Source organism: Felis catus, chromosome B2 (genome assembly GCF_018350175.1).
Source record: "Felis catus isolate Fca126 chromosome B2, F.catus_Fca126_mat1.0, whole genome shotgun sequence".
Taxonomy (NCBI): Eukaryota; Metazoa; Chordata; class Mammalia; order Carnivora; family Felidae; genus Felis; species Felis catus.
In genome coordinates, this window is record NC_058372.1 from 35805701 (window position 1) to 35825324 (window position 19624).

General features: G+C 43.3%; 1 protein-coding gene and 1 pseudogene across 5 annotated transcripts in view; one reads left to right on the top strand and one right to left on the bottom strand.

Moving 5' to 3' along the window:
• The window catches only part of RNF8 (ring finger protein 8), a 33102-nt gene extending 16589 nt beyond the window's left edge, over window positions 1-16513 (top strand). For 3 of the 5 annotated variants that reach the window (XM_045057469.1, XM_023253930.2, XM_045057468.1), the window contains 5 exons: window positions 2136-2198; window positions 4366-4455; window positions 6565-6672; window positions 8604-8808; window positions 16008-16513. In XM_045057469.1, coding sequence (XP_044913404.1) covers window positions 2136-2198; window positions 4366-4455; window positions 6565-6672; window positions 8604-8808; window positions 16008-16024 — 483 coding nt within the window. In that variant the 3' untranslated portion in view covers window positions 16025-16513. The remainder of the gene's footprint in view (window positions 1-2135; window positions 2199-4365; window positions 4456-6564; window positions 6673-8603; window positions 8809-16007) is intronic. The other 2 variants (XM_023253931.2, XM_045057470.1) reach the window with 2 other exon arrangements.
• On the bottom strand, window positions 16420-18880 carry LOC101094507 (annotated as a pseudogene).
• Window positions 18881-19624: the final 744 nt, after the last annotated feature.

The following is a 19624-nucleotide window of genomic DNA, read 5'->3' on the forward strand; positions in this document are numbered from 1 at the left end:
TTCAGAGAGGGGTTGGATGAAGGTCAGGATGCCACAGAACCACAGTACACTCCAACTAAACCAGTAATTGTCCCTAGGAATTATCTTTCTTTGGTGTGTCAAAGCCAAACCAGTTAACCTCAAGGCAGCTATGAGTCAGGTGGTTACTCTGCCCTTGTTGTACCTGGCAACTTACTAGCTCTGATGGTTAGTTAACTCTAGCTAACCTAGGAAGTGGGAGCCTAGAAAGGCAGAAAATGTTTTTGTTTCTATCCTGAGCAACTAGCATTGGAGGGGACAAGTATACTGTGACTCAGTTGTTGGGTTGAGTGGTAAGCCACTTTCCACAGTGCCTTTAGCGGGGAGGCAGAATGATTGTCTTAGCTGTATCAAGGTAAGACCAAATGTGTCCCCATCCCTGAGTCATTTGCTTAGATGATAAGCTCTTGCACAAAGCCTCTAGGCTAGAGCTGATTTCTGGTCCTGCTGAAAATATCAGTTCCAATCTGGCTAGAAGCATACATTTTACTCCCATCTCTTTGCTCAGGTAATATTGAATGTCAAGAATTCCCCATTGTTGACTTAGAAATAAAAAGGACCAATCAGGATTGAAGTGAATAAGCTTTTCTGTTTTGTTTACTTTGCTCAGGGCGAGGAACAACCAGTAGTGTTGACTAAGTTTGGAACAATTTAAAATTTTCATTCTAATCTCTGCTTTCCACTTGAACTGGTAGCATTAGCAAAGGCCATGGATTAAATAGGTCTTTCTCAGGATATTCATTGCTTGTTTATGTGTACCTTTTTGCTTCCCTTACCCAGCCTGGACTAGTTCTTGAAGTTAATAGAGGGAGGCTTATCTCTACATATTTAGTGTATGACACCTTCACCAGAGCAGAAGCCTCTTTAAAGGCTAATGTGTTCAGGAACAAGAGTTATTATTAATTAATATTTGTGGCTGCTCTGGGTATGCTTCAGGATATAGTTATAAAATCTTTTTCTATATCAGAATGGTAGAGAAAGGCAAAAAGGACTGGCTTAGAGAATTTCTGTGGGTATTAGAGGGTCATATAGAAATGGCTCATGGTGAAATGTATCTAGTCCTTTGTTTATTAGCAGCATTTCCCTTTGCCACCAAGCCCTAGGGATTTATTCTTCTCCTACTACTTCACACAGATTTTTTTTTAGCACCTATGGCAGTATACTTAGACATCAGGTGGTTATTAAGAGGCTTAATAAATGGTTCTTGCCATTAAGAAATATAATACTCAGAACAGTTTTAAGTTAATATATTTAAATTAGAGAACAGTTTCTTTTTTTTAACTTTTTTTTTTTTTTTAGCGTTTATTTATTTTTGAGACAGAGACAGAGCATGAACAGGGGAGGGGCAGAGAGAGAGGGAGACACAGAATCTGAAACAGGCTCCAGGCTCTGAGCGGTCAGCACAGAGCCCGACGCGGGGCTCGAACTCACGGAGCGTGAGATCATGACCTGAGCCGAAGTCGGACGCTTAACCGACCAAGCCACCCAGGCGCCCCTAGAGAACAATTTCCAGTTGGCATATTAAATGGGTAGGCAGTTCTTAACGAGGGAAAGGCTCAGAGGTTCTTGTAGAAGGTGCTGAATGTAGGGCAATGATGATGTGGAAGACATCCACATCACAGGGGGCTGACAGAGAAAACAGCATAAGCTCAGGCAAGGAAGAGAAGCAGTCTAGAAGAGATACTCACACTAAGAGACAGCGTGGCCAGAATTGAGCGAAGAAACATGGTGGAGCTTGTGAGTGTCAACCTGGGGGATTATATCCCGAGTTTAGATATTTGGTGGCTTAGAATCTCTCAGTTTACATCTTTCTGGGGGTCATGACATTAGCCAGTGAAGGACACTTGGAGTATTACCCCAGGGTTTCTCTCCAGAACAACCTGAGTGGCAGCTTGAAGGTGACAGCCCTCAGGTGTGCAGTGTTTGAGCAGTTAACTCTGCTCAGATCCCTTCCTGCCAAGAGCCTGAAGTGAAACGGGAGGTTTTCCACCTGCTCCCTGCCCCCTGTCGTTTCCAGATGCTCTCAGGAGCCAGTCTGCTCTGCTTGTTGCTAGATTTTGTTTCTTTTCCCCCACCTCCCTGCAGGGAAATTTTCCATTTTGTTTTTGGCTTTGCAGGATTTGGAGAAGGAACAAGGAGAAGAGGACCTGAAGCAACAGCTGGCCCAGGCTCTACAGGAGGTAACTTACCTCTTGCCACTGTACTGAGATTATAGTGGGCTGGGGAGTGGGGGGCAGCCAGACCTCACATGGCCACTGGCTGCCTCTTCTGCTTAGCACACACCTCTGTGGCATCTCCAGTCTGCAGACAACAGCTGCTCATACCATCAGGTCGGAGATTTGGCCTCACAGACATGCCAGACCGCAGCATGAAAACGTACATCTTCATCTGAGCAGAAGTTGCTCTAGTGAAGATGGAACTGAGCCTGTAGCAATTAGGAGGCTCTCTGGGGAAGTGTCTGCACTTCCAGAAAGGTGAGGGCAGCAGAGGGGAATTTCAAGCTATGACTTGGCCACCAGAGCCTGCAAGGGCCTTTATTACCTCACTGTTCCTGAGCTGAAGCCATCCAGAAACCATTCAAGAATGTTCCAATTAAGCGTTTTAGGTCAGGTTGAGAATGTAGTTTAACAGTCAGCAGAACATACCGATTGACTGAAAGGGCAAGGCTCACAGGAATAAAATTCCCCTAAAAGGTTGCCTGTAATTTATTTCATGTAACTTGACTATCATCTGATTATTTTTTTACAAGCTCTTTTGCATCTTTTAAACCCACTTTATCTTCTAAACTTTATGTGTTTATGATTAGTAGTTTAATGCAAGTTTTGTCAGGAGGTTAGTGAGATGGTTCAAATCTCCTTGATCAATTGCATTAGAATTTGTTTAGGTGAATTTATCCTTATGGTCTTTTATTGCATATCTACTTCACAACCTTCATAGAGTGCCAACAGCCCTGTATTATTGTAATCTTTGTGGGGATGTCTGCCTTGATTTCCTTGAGGGGTGCACAAATAGTCTTGAAAAGAATTAGATGAAAATTTATTCAGTCTTTTTGAATTTTATTTTCTAAGCTTGTTTATTTTCTAGGGTGGGAAGGTAGGTATATTTCTCATTTAGAGCTTTATTAAATTGTATTGAGATACCGTTTTGAAATTGGCTGGAAAAGAGTAAGGTTCTGCTGCTTGGAAATCGCCAAGTGATCATTGAGTACCTTGTACCCACGACTCCTCACCCTTTCCCCAGAGATAGGAAAATATTTGGCATGAGGTGCTTGGCCAGTCTCCATTCATTAGCCTAAAATGGGAAACTTTTAGGTCATGGTTTTTAACAACATGCCTGGGGGACATACCACTTTCTCAACTGAAACAGTGGTTGTTTCTTGGTCCACCTTGTTGGTCCCTCTGTGACAATTCTTTTTTACTTACTAGGCAATTTTTAAAACTTCTGAATGCTTTCATATCTGTTATTTTCTTATCAACACTGATGTAGGAGGGGGCACCTGTTTTCCCATTTTATAGATGAGAAAGTTAGGCACATACATCTAATCAGTGGTCAAGATGAATACCCAGGCCATCTGATATAACTTTTTTTGGGAGACCACACATTTTAAAAGTTGTTTCTTGAGTAATATCTTTTCAGAAATACTTACCTTTATTCCACCTTCTTTAAAAAAGGATTGGAGGTGAGATTTAAAGTGTAAGCTATACTTAAGCGTGAGGGTGCTCAGAAATTCTCATAGATGTGGAATCTCTTGACGTGCATTGTAGGCAGTAAGTCACAATAAATGAACTGTCAGCTTCCAGAAGACACAGGCAGGGTTCAGGCAGTATTGCCTCACAAGTATGTAGTATGTGATTTGTAGAATAAATAGGTCAAAGGTCTTTTTTATTTCAATGAAAATGATGATCTAGAAATCCCATTTCTCCCTGATTATTAAAAGCCACTCCCATTGCTGGGTAGCCTCAGATTTACTTACTTGTTCTTGAGTTCCTGAGTTCCTAGAATCACTCGGGTGGCTTTAGAAAAAATGCACATTCCTGAGCCCCCAGCCAAACCTACAGAATCTGAAAGGCAGTGTAAAGTTCCTTAGTTGATTTGGATGGCCATTGAGGTTGGGTTATTTTCAGAGGGGTTAATGGATTTGATGACCTTCCTCCCTACCTCCCCCCCTTCTCTAAAAAAAAGCAGCAGGTAAGTGGGATGTCCTGAAGGAACAAAGGCTATCTTGAAATTGCCAATCCCTTGATCCCTTGAACCAAAGCTACTGATGGAAGGAGCAGGCTCATGTATGGAGAAAAGGAAATATGCAGTGTAGCCCATTTTGAATACATATCTGCTATGTTTCTGCAGCATCGGGCTCTAATGGAAGAGCTAAACCGCAGCAAGAAGGACTTTGAAGCAATTATTCAAGCCAAGAACAAAGAATTGGAACAGACCAAGGTACTAGAAAAAAGATAAAGGTTTAGAATTTGGTCAATACATGCAACTCAGCATTTCCAACGGTGCAAGGGTTGCTGTGGTGAATAAAGAGAGAGATTATGGCTGTTCCCTGCCTTAGGGGAAATAATCTGTAAAATGATTCAGGCCTATGGAAGGGTCTGCCTCTAAGACAATATTTTTTTCCTTCCCTCATGAAGAAGTGAAATGCTGGGAATGAGACTCACGTCCTGCAGTCTAGTCCATTGGCTGTGGTAGATGCTCCTTCAGAGTAGTCCACTGACACAAGCTAAGGGGTCGTGTAGTCAAAACACAGTTCATCCTGATGCATTTAGGTAATTATTTCTCACATCAAATCAGTGGAATGCTTAAATTAGGGGTTATAAACTCAGGTGCCCCCCAGGGTTAGAGTGGTAATAGAAGTGAGTGAAGTGGCCTGGATACAAGATCACAGTAGGAAGGGGTGCCTGGGTGGCTCAGTCGGTTGAGCATCTGACTTTGGCTCAGGTCATGATCTCGCCGTCTGTGAGTTCGAGCCCTGTGTTGGGTCTGTGCTGGCAGCTCAGAGCCTGGAGCCTGCTTTGGATTCTGTGTCTCCCTCTCTTTCTGCCCCTTCCCCGCTCATGCTCTGTCTCTCTGTCTCTCTCTGTGTCAAAAATAAATAAGCATTAAAAAAATTTTTTTAATTAAAAAAAAAAAAAAGATCACAGTAGGAAGCTGCAGGGACAGAGACACACCAGAAAGGGGCACTTGCCACCTCTCCCCAACCCCACCCCGAAGAGGCAGCCCTTCTTTGCTAAGCCACTTGTTGCTGCCCAGAAATGCAAGCTCAGTGTTGTCAGATCCTTTGACTTTTCCACAGAAGATAGAAATCCAATTGTTTGTGTGAACTATCCCAATTTTCAAATATTAGCAATAAGTTCAATTTTATTCTATTTTGTTTTTTAATACCTGAGGGCCAAACTAAACAAATCTGCCAGGTAGATCCAGTCCACAGGCCACCAGTTTGGAACCTCTGACCTGAAATTGATGTCCAAGACTGTCTGTATCTCTCAGTCCACCCTTCCCCACAGACAGACCTGCAGCAGAATACAGAAAGGAGAAGACTCAGTGTTCATTTGGTTTGCTATCCTTATCCTTGGTTTAAATCATATAGTACCTTTCTTAACTTGCAAAAAGCCACCATATCTTTTTAAACCTAGCAATTTGTAGGTTTTCAGGGAACTGGACTTTAATGAAAATGGGTACATACACACTCTCTTCACTGCCCTAAGCAGTGTTATAGTCTTTGCTTTGATTAGAAGGGACAATAAAAGATGAAAAATTAGCCACTTAAATATGCCCTAAATAGCTTTTCTTTCCCCTCAGGGGCTCCTGGCACTTTCAGTTTTAGGGATGAGAGCTAATTTAAACAAATGTCTTCAAGAGAGCACACCTAGGGTCCTCCCCAAAATGTATGTCTGCAAGTGGTCTGACCTCTTGGGGAAAGCACAGGGAAATTGGACTGCAGACCTCTGCAGGAGTAGGAGGTGGCAAGCATCATAGAGTTTGGATCCTGAAGGTACTTGAAGAGGCCATCTCCCAGCCTCCCGTCTCCAGGGAGTAGAAGTATTATCCTTATTTTATAGAAGAGGCAGCTGCAAGGAACACAGGGGACCTTATAAACTAATTCAGCCTTCCTGCCCCTATGGATTGTTTTCTTCCATGTCTAGTGAGTCCTTGGTTGCTTGGGATGATTTTATATCACCTCTAAACTGCTGTTAATTATAGGATACTTAATGCCTCATTCTGGTTTTGGGTGGCTGCTGGGGTTAGTACGCTGCCTTCAGTTTTTCTCATTTGGTTAGCTCTGGGAAAGGAGACAGAAGCTATGGTGCAAATACAGAAAAAGTGGAGAGAGGAAAGAAAGGAAGACCATGCCCTATATTAGAAAGCTGTTCTGAGGAACAGTCACCCTTAGAGAAAGGGTTTTTATTCTCAAGACACGGTGCCAGGTTGAATTTTTAATTTAGAATCTTGAATCCTATTTCAGACAATTAACCCTGTTCCCTGTCCTGTTTTGCATTCTTGTTGGGTCATCCACATGACAGGTGGGGTTATGTGTCTTTGCAGGAGGAGAAGGAGAAGGTGCAAGCACAGAAGGAGGAAGTTCTTAGCCACGTGAATGATGTGCTGGAGAATGAGCTCCAATGTATTATTTGCTCAGAATACTTCATTGAGGTAATTATCAGCAGTGGCTTATGTCTTCTTGATCTCTCAACCCTCAATGGAGCCTTGGCTACGCCAGTTCTGTTATAGGGAAACATTCTGAAGAGGTTTTTATTCTAGGAACCTATTGTAGTTATTTGACTTCAAAGTGACCTCTAGAGATGGCCATGTCTCATTTGTTTTTGTAGTCATCTTTACCTTCACTGATCCTTTTTCTTATTTCATGTGGTGTTGAGTGTTTATTTGGTACAATCACTATTTTTAGCTGCAGTGAAGCCTTTATATCTTTGCTGTTCAGAGAAAACAGGGCCACATGGCATTAGATTTTTGAAGTATCGGTAAAGCTGCTCACTAAAGCTTCTCTTTCTTTACTCTGAATGGACGCAGTTCTGAGAGTGGGCGTATAGTGCAGCCTTTAACAGAGTGGTAAATGTCACTGATGTGTGGTCACTTGGGGAATTCAGCAGCCAAGTGGAACATATTTCAGGGACTCTGAGGCTCCCTATGAAAATGAAACATCTCCTAGGTTACCGTTTGTTACCCTGTCATATTTTTGCATAGACCTTATTTTTCACAAATTCTACCATTTGTGACTAGTTCATCTTACACTGATCTTAAACTCAAGTTTTGTTAAATGACTGTGCTTTTCGGATTTCGTTAAAAAGGAAAATGCATGCACACACTCGTTCCTTCTTTCTGGTAGTCTTTTGGGAGGTTGAGCCTATTAGCCTCCCGAGAAATCCCTCTCAAGCAGATCTGTTTCTTTTGCTCTGGATCCAATTTGACTTCAGGTCATAATTTCCCTCCATAGTTTCTAGTCATTTGATTCCCTAGTTTGGAGAAACTCCGTGTTGCTTTGACAGGATTCTGCTAGAGGAAGGCAAGGAAAGGGGGGTTGGGATTGGAGATGAGTTCGCCAACCTAGGGCATCTGCACAGACATCTAAGAGACAACCTGACCTGTGCTTTGTTTACAGCACACTGCCTGACTTTTTCTACGGTCACCTCTTAAAGTCAGCATTGGAAAGAGGTTTTACTTTAATCAGACAGGTTTTTAGTCCTATTTGTGAGGCTTTATCTCATACAGTTAACAAAATATCTCCTAGTTGGCTTTCTGTGCTCAACTTAGCATTTGAAAACTGCATAATTTCTGTTATTTTCCGCTGCCATCCTAAAAGCAGGAATGAAGACTTTTGAGCCTCAGAAAAACTTGTATCTTAGGAGATGTACCTAAACAAGACTATTGAAGAGGATGGTTTATATTTTTAGAAGTGAAAAGGACCCTAGAAGAAATCTGACCATTGGAATTACTCCTTCTGCTTTCCCTCTTCTGACAGGTTTATTTACTTAAGAGTTCAGTCACTGTCAGTGAACCCATTACATTTTTTCTATTATCTTGGTTCCTTTCTCCCCAGACTTTTTAGTCATTTTTTACATATATTTTACTTTTTGAAGTTTCTTTTGAGTAGAGATATGCCTCCTACCATTCTATGTACTGAGTATTTAGAATGTGCTTCCCTTCGTATATTAAAATTGAAGTTCTGGTTCACCATTAGCAGGATATAGATTTATTTTCCATGAGGGAATTAGTGGTGTATTTGTATATTCACTCGCTTCCTAGTCCTACTTGTGTCCAGTGACATTTGTTTGCAAGGTAGCTAATCTGCGTTGATAGTGTCGTCTGAATTGGTGGAACGAGATAGACAAATCAGCCTGTGTCTACGAACTTACCTTTGAGAAAGAAAATGAATTATCTAACTTAAACCTTAAAATTTCTCATCCCCAGGAATGACTCTGATACCCTCCATAAGCCCTGTAGATGGGATTATTGTTAAATTTCCATTTGGCCTTGGGAATGAACTCCTGTCTTAGCATTGAGATCACAACTGCTCTGGGAAAGTAAGCATGACGGTTCTGTTATGTGTGTTCACATTCCCATTGTAGGCTGTCACCTTGAACTGTGCCCACAGTTTCTGCTCCTACTGTATCAGTGAATGGATGAAGCGAAAGGTAGAATGTCCCATTTGTCGGAAGGACATCAAATCCCAAACCCACTCCCTGGTTCTGGACAATTGCATTAATAAGATGGTAGATAATCTGAGCTCAGAAGTGAAAGAACGACGAATTGTCCTCATTAGGGAACGAAAAGGTGAGTCAGTGTGAACAAGAAGGTGAGTCCCCTCAACAAAAGACTTACAAACTTAAGCAGATTTTTTTGGCTGGGTAGGAGAGTCAGATAAATGATTCTTAGGCCAAAGAAGAGGAGGGAAAAATGGGAAAAAATAAAGAGAGTTAAAGGTAATGAGTATGTGATTAAGAGTTGAGGGAGAATGGGTGCATGTATTTGAGCAGTGGGAAGGGGGAGGCTTAAGTATATGGATGTGCATAGAAAACACAAGGTCAGATGGTTTGTTGTGCTGATAACTAGATGGTGCTGTTGTTCAAGACAGTTCACTTGCTGTCCAAGTGTTGGAAAAACCTTGGGCTGGGTACACTATCAGTTATAAATAGGAGGTAAACAGAGATTCACAAATTGGAGAATGCTTGAAGAAAACACATACAGGTTTTATAATAAGTCACAGCGTAATTACACAAAGTGGACATAATGTTAAACTAGAGAGATGAATTTAATCTTTGAGGATCCTAATATGTTTACCAACTAGTCTCCTAGTTGGAAAGAATTGGGATAAAGAGATTGGGGAAGTGGGGGTGGGTGAGTTCCCTTAATGAACCATTCTTCCTTGGTGAATATCTGTTCATTCAAACGAGTGATCTCCTCATGCTTGGAGCTTGCTGTGTTGGGGGTTATAGAGCCTCTCCGCTTGAGACTCGAATATCCTTGTGGCAAAAGATGTGTCCTAAGGCTGGGCACAAGGAAACCAATGGATAGGAGGAAGGATTGGTTGGTTATTGGCCAGGGACGACAGTGCATAGAAGCAGGGTGGATCTGGTTATCATGTTCAGTACCTCTAAGAATCCAGCACAGTACTACCTTCTGGGAAGTCACGAGAGCCAAAGTGCCATGAAGTCAGTTGGCTGCACAAAAAGGCTGAGCAGAGAAGACAACCAAGAAGCTCACTGCCTTTACACGTGCTTCCCACCACCTGGCCATTGATAACCCATATTCATATGTTATGGGTTTGGATATACCTTTCTCTAAGTCCAGAGGAACAGAAGGCCTAACAGCTACACTGCTAAGAGTAGGATCTTCTGTCCACTGCTTTCTTTTCTTCTAGCCCTTCCACAGATGTCAGCCACTTTGAGTAGGGCCAGGAATCTGATGCTGATGTGCAAGCAGCTGTGGTGTGAAACTGGACCTCAGCTGGTCAGCCAGAGTGGAGGCAGCAGGCCTGTTGCAGAGCCAGGCAAAGCGGGTGCTGAGCAGGAAGTATGCTTGAGCCTGTTCTGCCGAAGGAAGGCTTTGTGACCTGTGGGAGAGTGGGACAGCCCTCAGGTGGTTCTTTGGAACCAGGGTGTTTTCCACTGTTCTGACAGCTGTGTGCTAATAGATTTTGTGGCCAGTCTGAGCTCTCATAGATCTTTTACTTCCCAGGAGCCACTTGATTCTGGCAGAGTCCTGTTGTTCTTCTCCTCACTTTTTACTTCATCAACTTTTACAGGAACAGTACCTCCATACCAAGATAAAGAGATACATAAGGCATCGTCTCAGTTCTCACAGCACTCAGTCTATGGAGGAAGTAGAAAGGCAGGTCGGTAGTGTGACAATTTCCCCACGAGGGTGCTAGGACACCGCAGAGGAGCAGACAGTTTGGCCTGGGCAGGTAGAGGTACAGTAGAAAGCCGCATGGAAGTAGTGTCATTTGAACTGAGTCTTAGAGGTTCCCAGGGCTGTAGCTTTCCAAGCAGAGGCTTCAGCACAAACAAAGCACAGGCCTGAGAAGCAGTGATATGTTCATAGCAGTGCCCCCCTGGTGGCCCATACATGACAGAATATCTACATGGTGCTGGAGCAGCATGAGGACAGCCAAGACCTAAGAAGTGTCTGCCGAGGCGTCGTAGATGCCTTCGGTTTTCTTTTTTCTTCCCTTTCTGAGAGGAGCAGTGACCTGGGACCCAGATTTAACCAAGGTCAGCCTTTGGCTTGGGTCTGTGTCAGGGTGGGGACACCCATGTACTTTCTTCCCCCAAACCAATGATTGGGCTTCTTCTCACAAGTGCAAGCACAGTAGATGGCTTCATGTAGTACTAGAAAGGGAAAGAAGAGCCCTATGTCTTAAGTTCACCTCTGGCTCCCCTCACACAGAGTTAATTATGCACATTAAATTGTATCACACACCCTTTTCCCTCCAAAGGCTAAAGAGGGTGCCTGTCTGCCTTTTTGGTAAACCTAGGAGCCTACACAGTAAACTGAAGCAGCCTCTCTGTTGCACTCGATGGCACTAGGCTCAGTTTCCACAGGGAGTGCAGCTTTGAGGTTTTCTCCAGAGACCGACAGAAGGCTCTGAGTACCGATTTAGGGGAATATGTGCCAGAGCCATCAGTGGCTTCACTGGTCTGCAGTGTAGGGGTTAGAGGAAATCTTAGTTCAAATACCAACCTTCCTTACCAACTGAAAACTGCTTTAATCCCCAGTGCATGGGAATTTTGAAAAGGACCAAACTAAGGATCTGGGAACCAGGATTGGCAAGCCTATAATTGTCAGAGTTCTGACACTGTGGTAGGGCTATTTTTCTCCTGGACAAGGGTTGCTCTTATCACAAATTCAGGGAGGGAAACCTGTCTGTCTTGTGGCAGCGTAGTATGCTGATTCCACCAAGGCAGCCCCACTCCAGGCCTCCCTGGCTGCTTGTTGTCTTCTAGTTCCATATCCCCATGGGAGAAGTGATGCCTCATGACTGATGAGCCATTGATCCCTTGTAAACTCTGTGAGGCCAGATTATACAGAGGACATGAGGAGAGTATTAGGATACTAGATCCTCTGTTAGAGAAAGGATGCTCTGAAGCTGGGGCAGATAACAAGCATCTAGTAAGTGCTTGTCACGTGAGTAATTGTGGCTCTCTGGGATATTGACATGAGATTTTCTGAAAGGAAGACATTTTTTTGACATTCCCTATGGAGGGTCTCCCTCTGGAGCTGGTGAGGAGCTAGAGCAGAGTCTTCTGTCGGCTCCTCCTCTTCCTCCATTTGTTCTGTTCTCGTTAAATGTTGGTTGACAGAGTGTTAACGTTCTCACTTTTAGCTTTCCCTTGCAGTTTCTTTGGGTTGTGCTCAGAAAAGAAGAAACCAAATTATCTAGAAATAAAATCTTGCTGGTCCTTTAAAATAGTGATTTGCAGTCTAGGGGCTTTTTCAGACTGCAATTCCCTCACTCCCTTGATGCTGTTGTATTGAACCAAGGCTACTGGTGGGAGTGCGCCATGGCCTTCAGGTATGTTGAGGTGGGGAGAAAGGTGTATAGGCCACAGCTTTCCTGAATCTGTGAGACAGAGGCCCCTCCAGAGGTTAAGGGTCTCTAGGAAGATAGACTCAGGTCACACCACTTGGCCTGTGGCTCTTGCCAATTTCCCGTAGGCTATGTGGAGGGTGATCCAGACCCAGGACAGGAGAAACTGGCAGCCGCTTAAGATAGTATCTGCCTGCCCATTTGGAACGCTTTCCTTGATATTGCCCATCACCCGTTGCTGAAAAGCCTTATACAGGAGTATGCGGGAATGGCAGTAACAGTGTCTGGCAAGTTGACCTCATCCAGAGAGAATACTTGTTAGCAAGTACTTTTAATCCACCCAGTCCTCCCACTAGAGACTCGTGTGCATGTAGTCAGCATGCCTGGCTGGCTTTACAACAGTTTGTCTAGGGGAAACGGCTCTCAACAAGGTTGGCATGGGGTGGGGTGTCCACATGCATGCACTCAAATAGTGTGTAACACTGAACTCTTAAAATTTTTGACTTTTAAAAATTCTCCCTTTGCAAAATTGTCATGGGATACAAAATTAGAATTATTACTAGAAGCTTTTTTCTTATTTCTCCATCACCACCCCCCGTTTTTGCCCTTTATTTTTCCTTTCCTTCCCTTCTTTTGTCTGTTGTCTTTCCTTTCCTTGTCCTTTGATGGGTGTCTCCCCCATCACCCTTATTGGCATCTCTGAATGCATAGTTGGAAACAACAAGGGCAGCACAGGAACTGTCCGCCCAGTTGGGGAAGGGAATGTGATCTTAGTAGAAGTCAGCTATGGGATTAATTGGAATCTGTGGAATAGCAGCCCATGAAGTCCTAGAACCTCAGATTTTTTGCTGACTATATAGTCCTTTAGACTTCTGAGTGTCCTTCCCTCTAGAGGTCAAAAGCCTGTTGCTGACGTTAGTGCTCTGTCATGGAGTGTCTTCTCCCCTTCACCAAAAGCACCTTACTGTAGGAACCTTGAGAAAGTTTAGGAGAGTGGCCTTCCTGGATGTCATTAAAGATCCTTCACTGTACCCCAAATGTATAGATGACTGGTTTGAGAGAACCATACCATACCAGAGCAAAGAGACCTTGACTACCTGCCCACTGAGTTAGGAACTCTGGTGAGCCCCTCACATGCTTACTGGCCAGGGCTTGTCCACCTGGGGAAAAGGGTCTGGAGGAAGAACATGAGCACACGCTATAGCATCAAAAGAAGTAAGTATTGAGCAGCTCTGGCCATCTCTAGGGGTGTAGCAGGAGGTACTTTAGATCATTCATTGCTGTTTTCCTCAGCAGAAGTTTCTCCTGGGCTTTTTTGTCTTCTTAATGATAAAATAGAGTTATTTTGGTTTTCTGAAAAAATGGATCTTCCCTCCCCGTGAACATGTAACTTAATGATTTGCTTTATATGGAAATACTTTCAGGAACTTCTTATTATAGACCACCTGTGTAAATACAGAGTAGTGTCATTAACCAAAACAGATTTTCCTTTAGCGTTTCTTGGTTCCTACACTTAACTCTAGATGAACACAGAGCGTGTTGGTTGGTTGGTTGGTTGGTTGGTTGGTTGGTTGGTTGGTTGGTTTTTAAGTAGGCTTCACACCCAGCGCAGAGCCCAACATGAGGCTTGAACTCATGACCTGAGATCAAGACCTGAGATCAAGACCTGAGCTGAGATCAAGAGTCAGTCAGCCCCAGCTGACTGAGCTGCCCAGGAGCCCCAAACACAGAACATGTTTAGATTTCAATGAACCGATCTTGGAGAGTGACTGGGGTCACTGAATATGCCTCTTCCTCCCGCTCCCATAGAATATCATAGAATCAGGTATATCACCATTGATATATATGGTGCCCATATAGCTGGATATATATGTTGCCCAACTGCCTACTACTGCGTTCTTAAGAAATCTGATAAGACCAAGGACACCTGGGTGACTCAGCTGGCTAAGCGTCCAACTTCGACTCAGGTTATGATCTCATGATTCTTGAGTTTGAGCCCCGCACCAGACTGTCTGCTGTCAGCACAGAGCCTGCTTCCAATCCTCTGTCCCCGTCTCTCACACTGCCCCTTCCTCACTCTCTCTCTCAAAAATAATAAACATTAAAAAAAAAAAAAAAAATCTGATAAGACCTGTCATGTCCTATTCCTGGCTAGGGCTTCTGCTTTAACTGCTTTCTGCTTTCCTACTCTGGAGAGTTTGGACCTCTTTTACCTTTGTCTCATGGAACCTGAACCAGAACCAGCCCCCAAAAAACATCTCTTCCTTGCTTCCTTTCTTCTCGGCCTTTCCTTCTTAGTTTCTACTAAGTGCCAGGTGCTGAGGCTAAAAGTGAGCAGGCATAAGGATGAAAAATTGCCCTTTGGATGCAGCAGGAATGTAGGACATTGATGACTTTATTTAGTACAAGTTTGAGGAATGGTGGGGTCAGAGCTAGTTTTCAGTGAATTGGAGAATGAATGTGAGATTAAGGAGTAGAGAAAACAGAAAAGTAAGATAGACCAGGTCTTCTAAGAAATTTGGCTACGACTAAGACCATAGGGACAGCATGAAGAGAAGGCTGTAGTTGGAGGAGGAAGGTTTTGTTGTGTTTTGTTTTGTTTTAAAGAAATGAGAGCTCTGTGTGGTATTCAGTTGCTGAGCCTGTGAAGGAGATGCTGGGAACCTGGGATGGTGGGTAGGGCCAGATTCTTTGGAAGGCAGGGTAGGGAATGCAGAGCACAGATGGGGGGATTAGCCTTTAAAAGTGGGAGGGTGGGGTGCCTGGGTGGCTCGGTCTATTAAGCTTCCGACTTTGGCTCAGGTCATGATCTCACGGTTCATGGGTTTGAGCCCCATGTTGGTCTCTGTGCTGACAGCTTGAAGCCTGGAACCTGCTTCGGATTCTGTGTCCGTCTCTCGGCCCCCACCCCCTGCTTGCGCTCTTTCTTTCTCAAAAATAAATAAAACATTAAAAAAAGGTTTTTTTAAGTGAAAGGGTACATCCTATCTTCTAGAGAGAAGGGCTTCATGTGGGAGGGTGGGCAAGGAAATTTGCTTGAGAGAATTTCTTTTTTGTGGCTTCTGTATTTTTCTGTGAGCTACTAGGTGAGGCCATTAGCTGCACGCAAGAGAGTCTTGCTTGGCTCTCTCAGCTCTCTAAGGCTTCCCACAAGTGGAGAAAAGGAACTTTTACAATCCTTTCAGTCCTCCTACCAAGTCTGTAGGACCTCAGTCTCAGGGAAGGGGACAGTCTCCTTGGTGGCTTTGTTGTGTCCTTAGGCCAGGATCCCTGCTTCCCCGAATTGAGGAAGCAGAAACAGTAAATAGCAGTAAATTGTCCCTCCCACCCCCACTGTCCCCACCTCTCCCTGCCTAGTGCTGTGTATATAATTCCTTCATTCTCCAACACATGTTCATTGAGGGCCAGCTTTGTGCCAAGCTGCTCTAGGTTCCAGAAATAGAAAGAGAAGTGAAAATCTAATAAGTTTGATGTGATTAGTGCTATGGAGAAAAACAAAGCAAGGGATCAGGGAGTGATGGGAAGAGCATTGCCATTTTTGATAAGGTAGCCTAGGAAGGCATCACCAATAAGGCAGTACTAGAGTAAAGCCCTGAAGGCAGCAGCCGTGTTGCCACGTGGGGAAGAGTGTCACGTGGGGAGTGCACTTGGGGAGGTGGAGGGGCAGCGAAGCTGTCGGTGTGGCTGGAATGGAGCGTGTGATGGGGGAGGACTAGGAGGTCGGGCAGCACAGATTTTGTAGGACCTCAGGGGCCTTTGGAAGGAATGGGACTTGAACTCTTACTCTTGGGACGAATGAGGATCAGGCTCTGAACAGAGTGATGTACTCTGAGGTCTGTTTTCTTGGTTCACTGTGTGGGGAAGAGGTGGAGTGTGGCAGCAGGGAGGCCAGGCCAGGGAAATGCAGGCTCCTCCTTTAATTCTCTTTTCTTTCTCTTCAAAGCAAAGAGACTGTCCTGAAGACCATGCTCCAGGGGCATTCGAAGGACTGCCAGGCAGTGGGAGCTTGGAGCTTGGGATGGTCTAGAGGATTCTCTGTGGACAGGTCTTGGGCCGCTCTGAGATAGAGCATGGGATGGAGCCACGTGGGACAGAGACTGAGTTAGGAAGTCCTCCTGAGCCTCCATGTCGGCCAGCCTTGCGGCCACCATTGTCTGAAGAGCCACTGGTCCTCACCGCACTGACTGCTTCAGGGTACTCAATAGACTCGGCTTCACTGCGCGTTGAATGGGTTATGTATTTCTGTTCTGCTTTTTAAATTTATTGTTGTTGTTACTGTTTCGGTACCTCAGAAGCACCTCTGTCGACATTTGTTTTGGACGGGTTGGGTGTACCCTTACGGCTGCCCCTAAAAGCTAAGACAGCTTCTCTTGGAGAAGATGGCATACCTCTTTGTGAAAACAAGATGTCATTTCCTGGAAATAAAATGTAAAGCCTGTCAGTTGTGCAGCTGGGCTTTGGTGTATTTATCTTCTTCCCTTCCAGCTCCCACACAGTCTCACAAGTAAACACTGGCAGCTCATAAATTGCAACCAAGAAAGTGACTGTATCAGATGATAGACTCAAGTGAATGTCAGCATAAGAAGCCAAGCCCAAGATCATGACCATCGCAGACGGGCTCTGTTAAGGCCCTGACTGTTGTTTTTCCTTTTCATTCCAGAGGTGGGTCACTGTTTACCTGGTTTTGAAACAGGGTTGGTTTCCTCTTTCAGCTGAGGTTTAGAAGTGGTTCCCAAACTGTTTTATTTATTAATTATTATTATTATATATATTTTTTAAGTAAACCCCACACCCAACATGGGGCTCAAACTTATGACCCTGAGTTCAAGAATGACATGTTCCACCAACTGAGCCAGCCAGGCACTTCCCAAATCTATTTTACCCGGTGTCAGAAAACAAGGGCAATGGTTTTATGAGAACGTGGTATTATTTAATTAATTAATTTATTTATTTATTATTAAAAATCATTTATCTTTTACTGCTTCTTTTTAAACAGAAAGAAAACTAGTTTGATGTTTGGGAGATAGAAGCTTAGGAAAACCTGTGGTCTCCTTGGTTACCAGTGAGGAGAATGAGGGAAGATGCAGGAAGCTGAAGAGTAGTCATTTGAAACGAGGAGCTCTCTAGTAAGATTATGAAACTGCGCATTATGTCGTTCAGCAATTTGCTTCCAGATGGAAAGGTATTTTCCTCTCCCTTTTTACTGTCTACCTGGAGAATCATACTTTGTATGCTTTATTTATACCCATGTGTTTTCATTAAGGATTGGTAACTGTTGACTCACCAGCTTTCTAGGGGTGGTAGATTTGCAACACTGACTTTCCGTGTACATGTGTTCTGTTTATATGATGGCGTGAGCATGTATAAATTTTTGTATATTTGGTTTTTTAAGCTCACACATTCACTTTTAGAAGAGTGCAGATAGACATTTTTTGAATAGGTAATATGGTCACATACCTTAAAATCAGAAGGCACAGAAGGACCTAAAGTGAGAAGCCTGTCACCCTTGCCCCCCAGTGACCACTTCCCTGCACTGAGGTGATGGGTGTTACTAGTTCTTTGGGTACCTTTCGAGACATCTCTGACTGTACAAGCAAACATACACATAGTCTTTTCCCTTCTTTCACGTGAATTACGAGAGACTCTACACTCTGTATACCTTGCTTCTTTCAGATATATCTTTGTGATGGTTCCATATCAGAACATGAGGAACTTGCTGTTTCTTAGTTATATCGTCCCATTATTCCATTGTGTGTTTGTACCATAGTTTGTTTTTCCAGTCTGTTTTTGGTCTAGGTTGCTTTAAACCTTTTACTTCCTTTTTTTTCATACAGCTCTCAAAATCCTATTAAATAAATCTTGGACTATATACTTTAAAACAACAAAGCAAAAATAACAAAAAATTCCATAGAACCCATAAGATGTTATGCAAGGAAGGAAAAAAGGAAAGTTTGGAAATCCACATACTGGGAGTTCTCTTTTAAAATCAAAGCGGTTGGGGGCCTCTGGGTGGCTCAGTCGGTTCAGGATCTGACTTCAGCTCAAGTCATGATCCCCCAGTTAGTGAGTTCAAGCCCCACATCAGGCTCTCCACTCTCAGTGCAGAGCCCGCTTCAGATCCTCTGTCTCCCTCTCTGTCCCTCCCTTGCTTGTGCTCACTCTTTCTCTGTCAAAAATAAACATTTTTTTTTTAATTTAAAAAATTTAAAAATCAAGGAAGGTCAGTGTTTCTTTTTTAAAAATTTATGGTTAAATAAATAAGTAAATAAATTTATGGTTGTAACTATTTTCCTAAATGTTTCATTAGTGATAGTCTTTTAAGTCTGGTTCCATAAGAATCTATAACATAACTACTTCCATCTGAAGTTCCTACAATCTGTGCTGAAATAAGAATGAAATCAATTAGGCTCTCAATTCCACAAAACACTACAGCACAAAAGTAAACCTAAGGCAGACTATCTAAGATAAAATTGGTCTCCCAACCATTCAAGGAGAAGACAGTGCAACTATTACTTTGAATGAATAGCCATTTACATTTACATTTGGGAGCTTGAGAAAATCAACCTCATTTCCAGTAAAATATGTTTCACATTGCCACAGAAATCCTTATAAGTTGTCTTGGGCGCTAGAAAACAGAGCATGAACTGTGTAGTTTGTACAGTTATCTGGTTCTTGCCACAGCATTGTTGGTTGGTTGGTTGGTTGGTTTAGGTATTTACAAATACGTTGTCTCATTTTGAGGTTCTCACACTTTTGTATCTCCTTGCCCCCAGTGGTGGTGGTGGCAACCTTCCAAGGTTCCATGGTAACCGACATGAGCCGTAGGACTGCCAAGAGCTGTTGGGCTTGTTATGGATCAGTGCATCCCACTTTTTACTCTTAAAAAAAAACAATGCTAAAAAAAATAAAAACAACAACAATGCTGCAGTGAACACTCTTATCATTAGAGCAAAGATCCTTGAAGAAGAAACATCTTGACTGGAAGAGCCTGAAAGCCATCTGCCAAAGACTAATCTCACAGACTGACCATTCCCTCCTCTGCCTGCACACAGGGTGACTTACAGCCTCTCCCTTCAGAACACCATGTTCTTCTCAAGAACCATGTTCTTAACACAGGTTAAGAAAGTAAGCTTTTAAATACAGACCTAAGAAAAAGAAAACTTAACATTTGGAAGTCAGACTAGCTGGGTTTGAATCCCAGTCCTGCCATTTGTAACTAACTATGTGACCTTGAGCAAGTTGGTCAATCTCTCTGAGCCTCCCTTTCTTCATCCCTTGAATGTCCTGATGTGCTATTGTGAGGCCTAAATAATTATCCCAGTTATTGCACTGCTCACAAACAAAAATCTGAATGTTCTATTTTTAAAAGGCAACCAAAAACTAACCCAAACTTTTGCATTATTTCTCTGAGCTACAGTATGTTCTTCCCCTGGAGAGATATCTGATACTAAACATCATCTACATTTTGCTTGCCTAGAAAAACACATGGTAACTTTTCTGCCTGCAGCACCAAACCACAGTATAGCTGAGCCCCATTACTGTGTAGTCTAGCTCTAATTA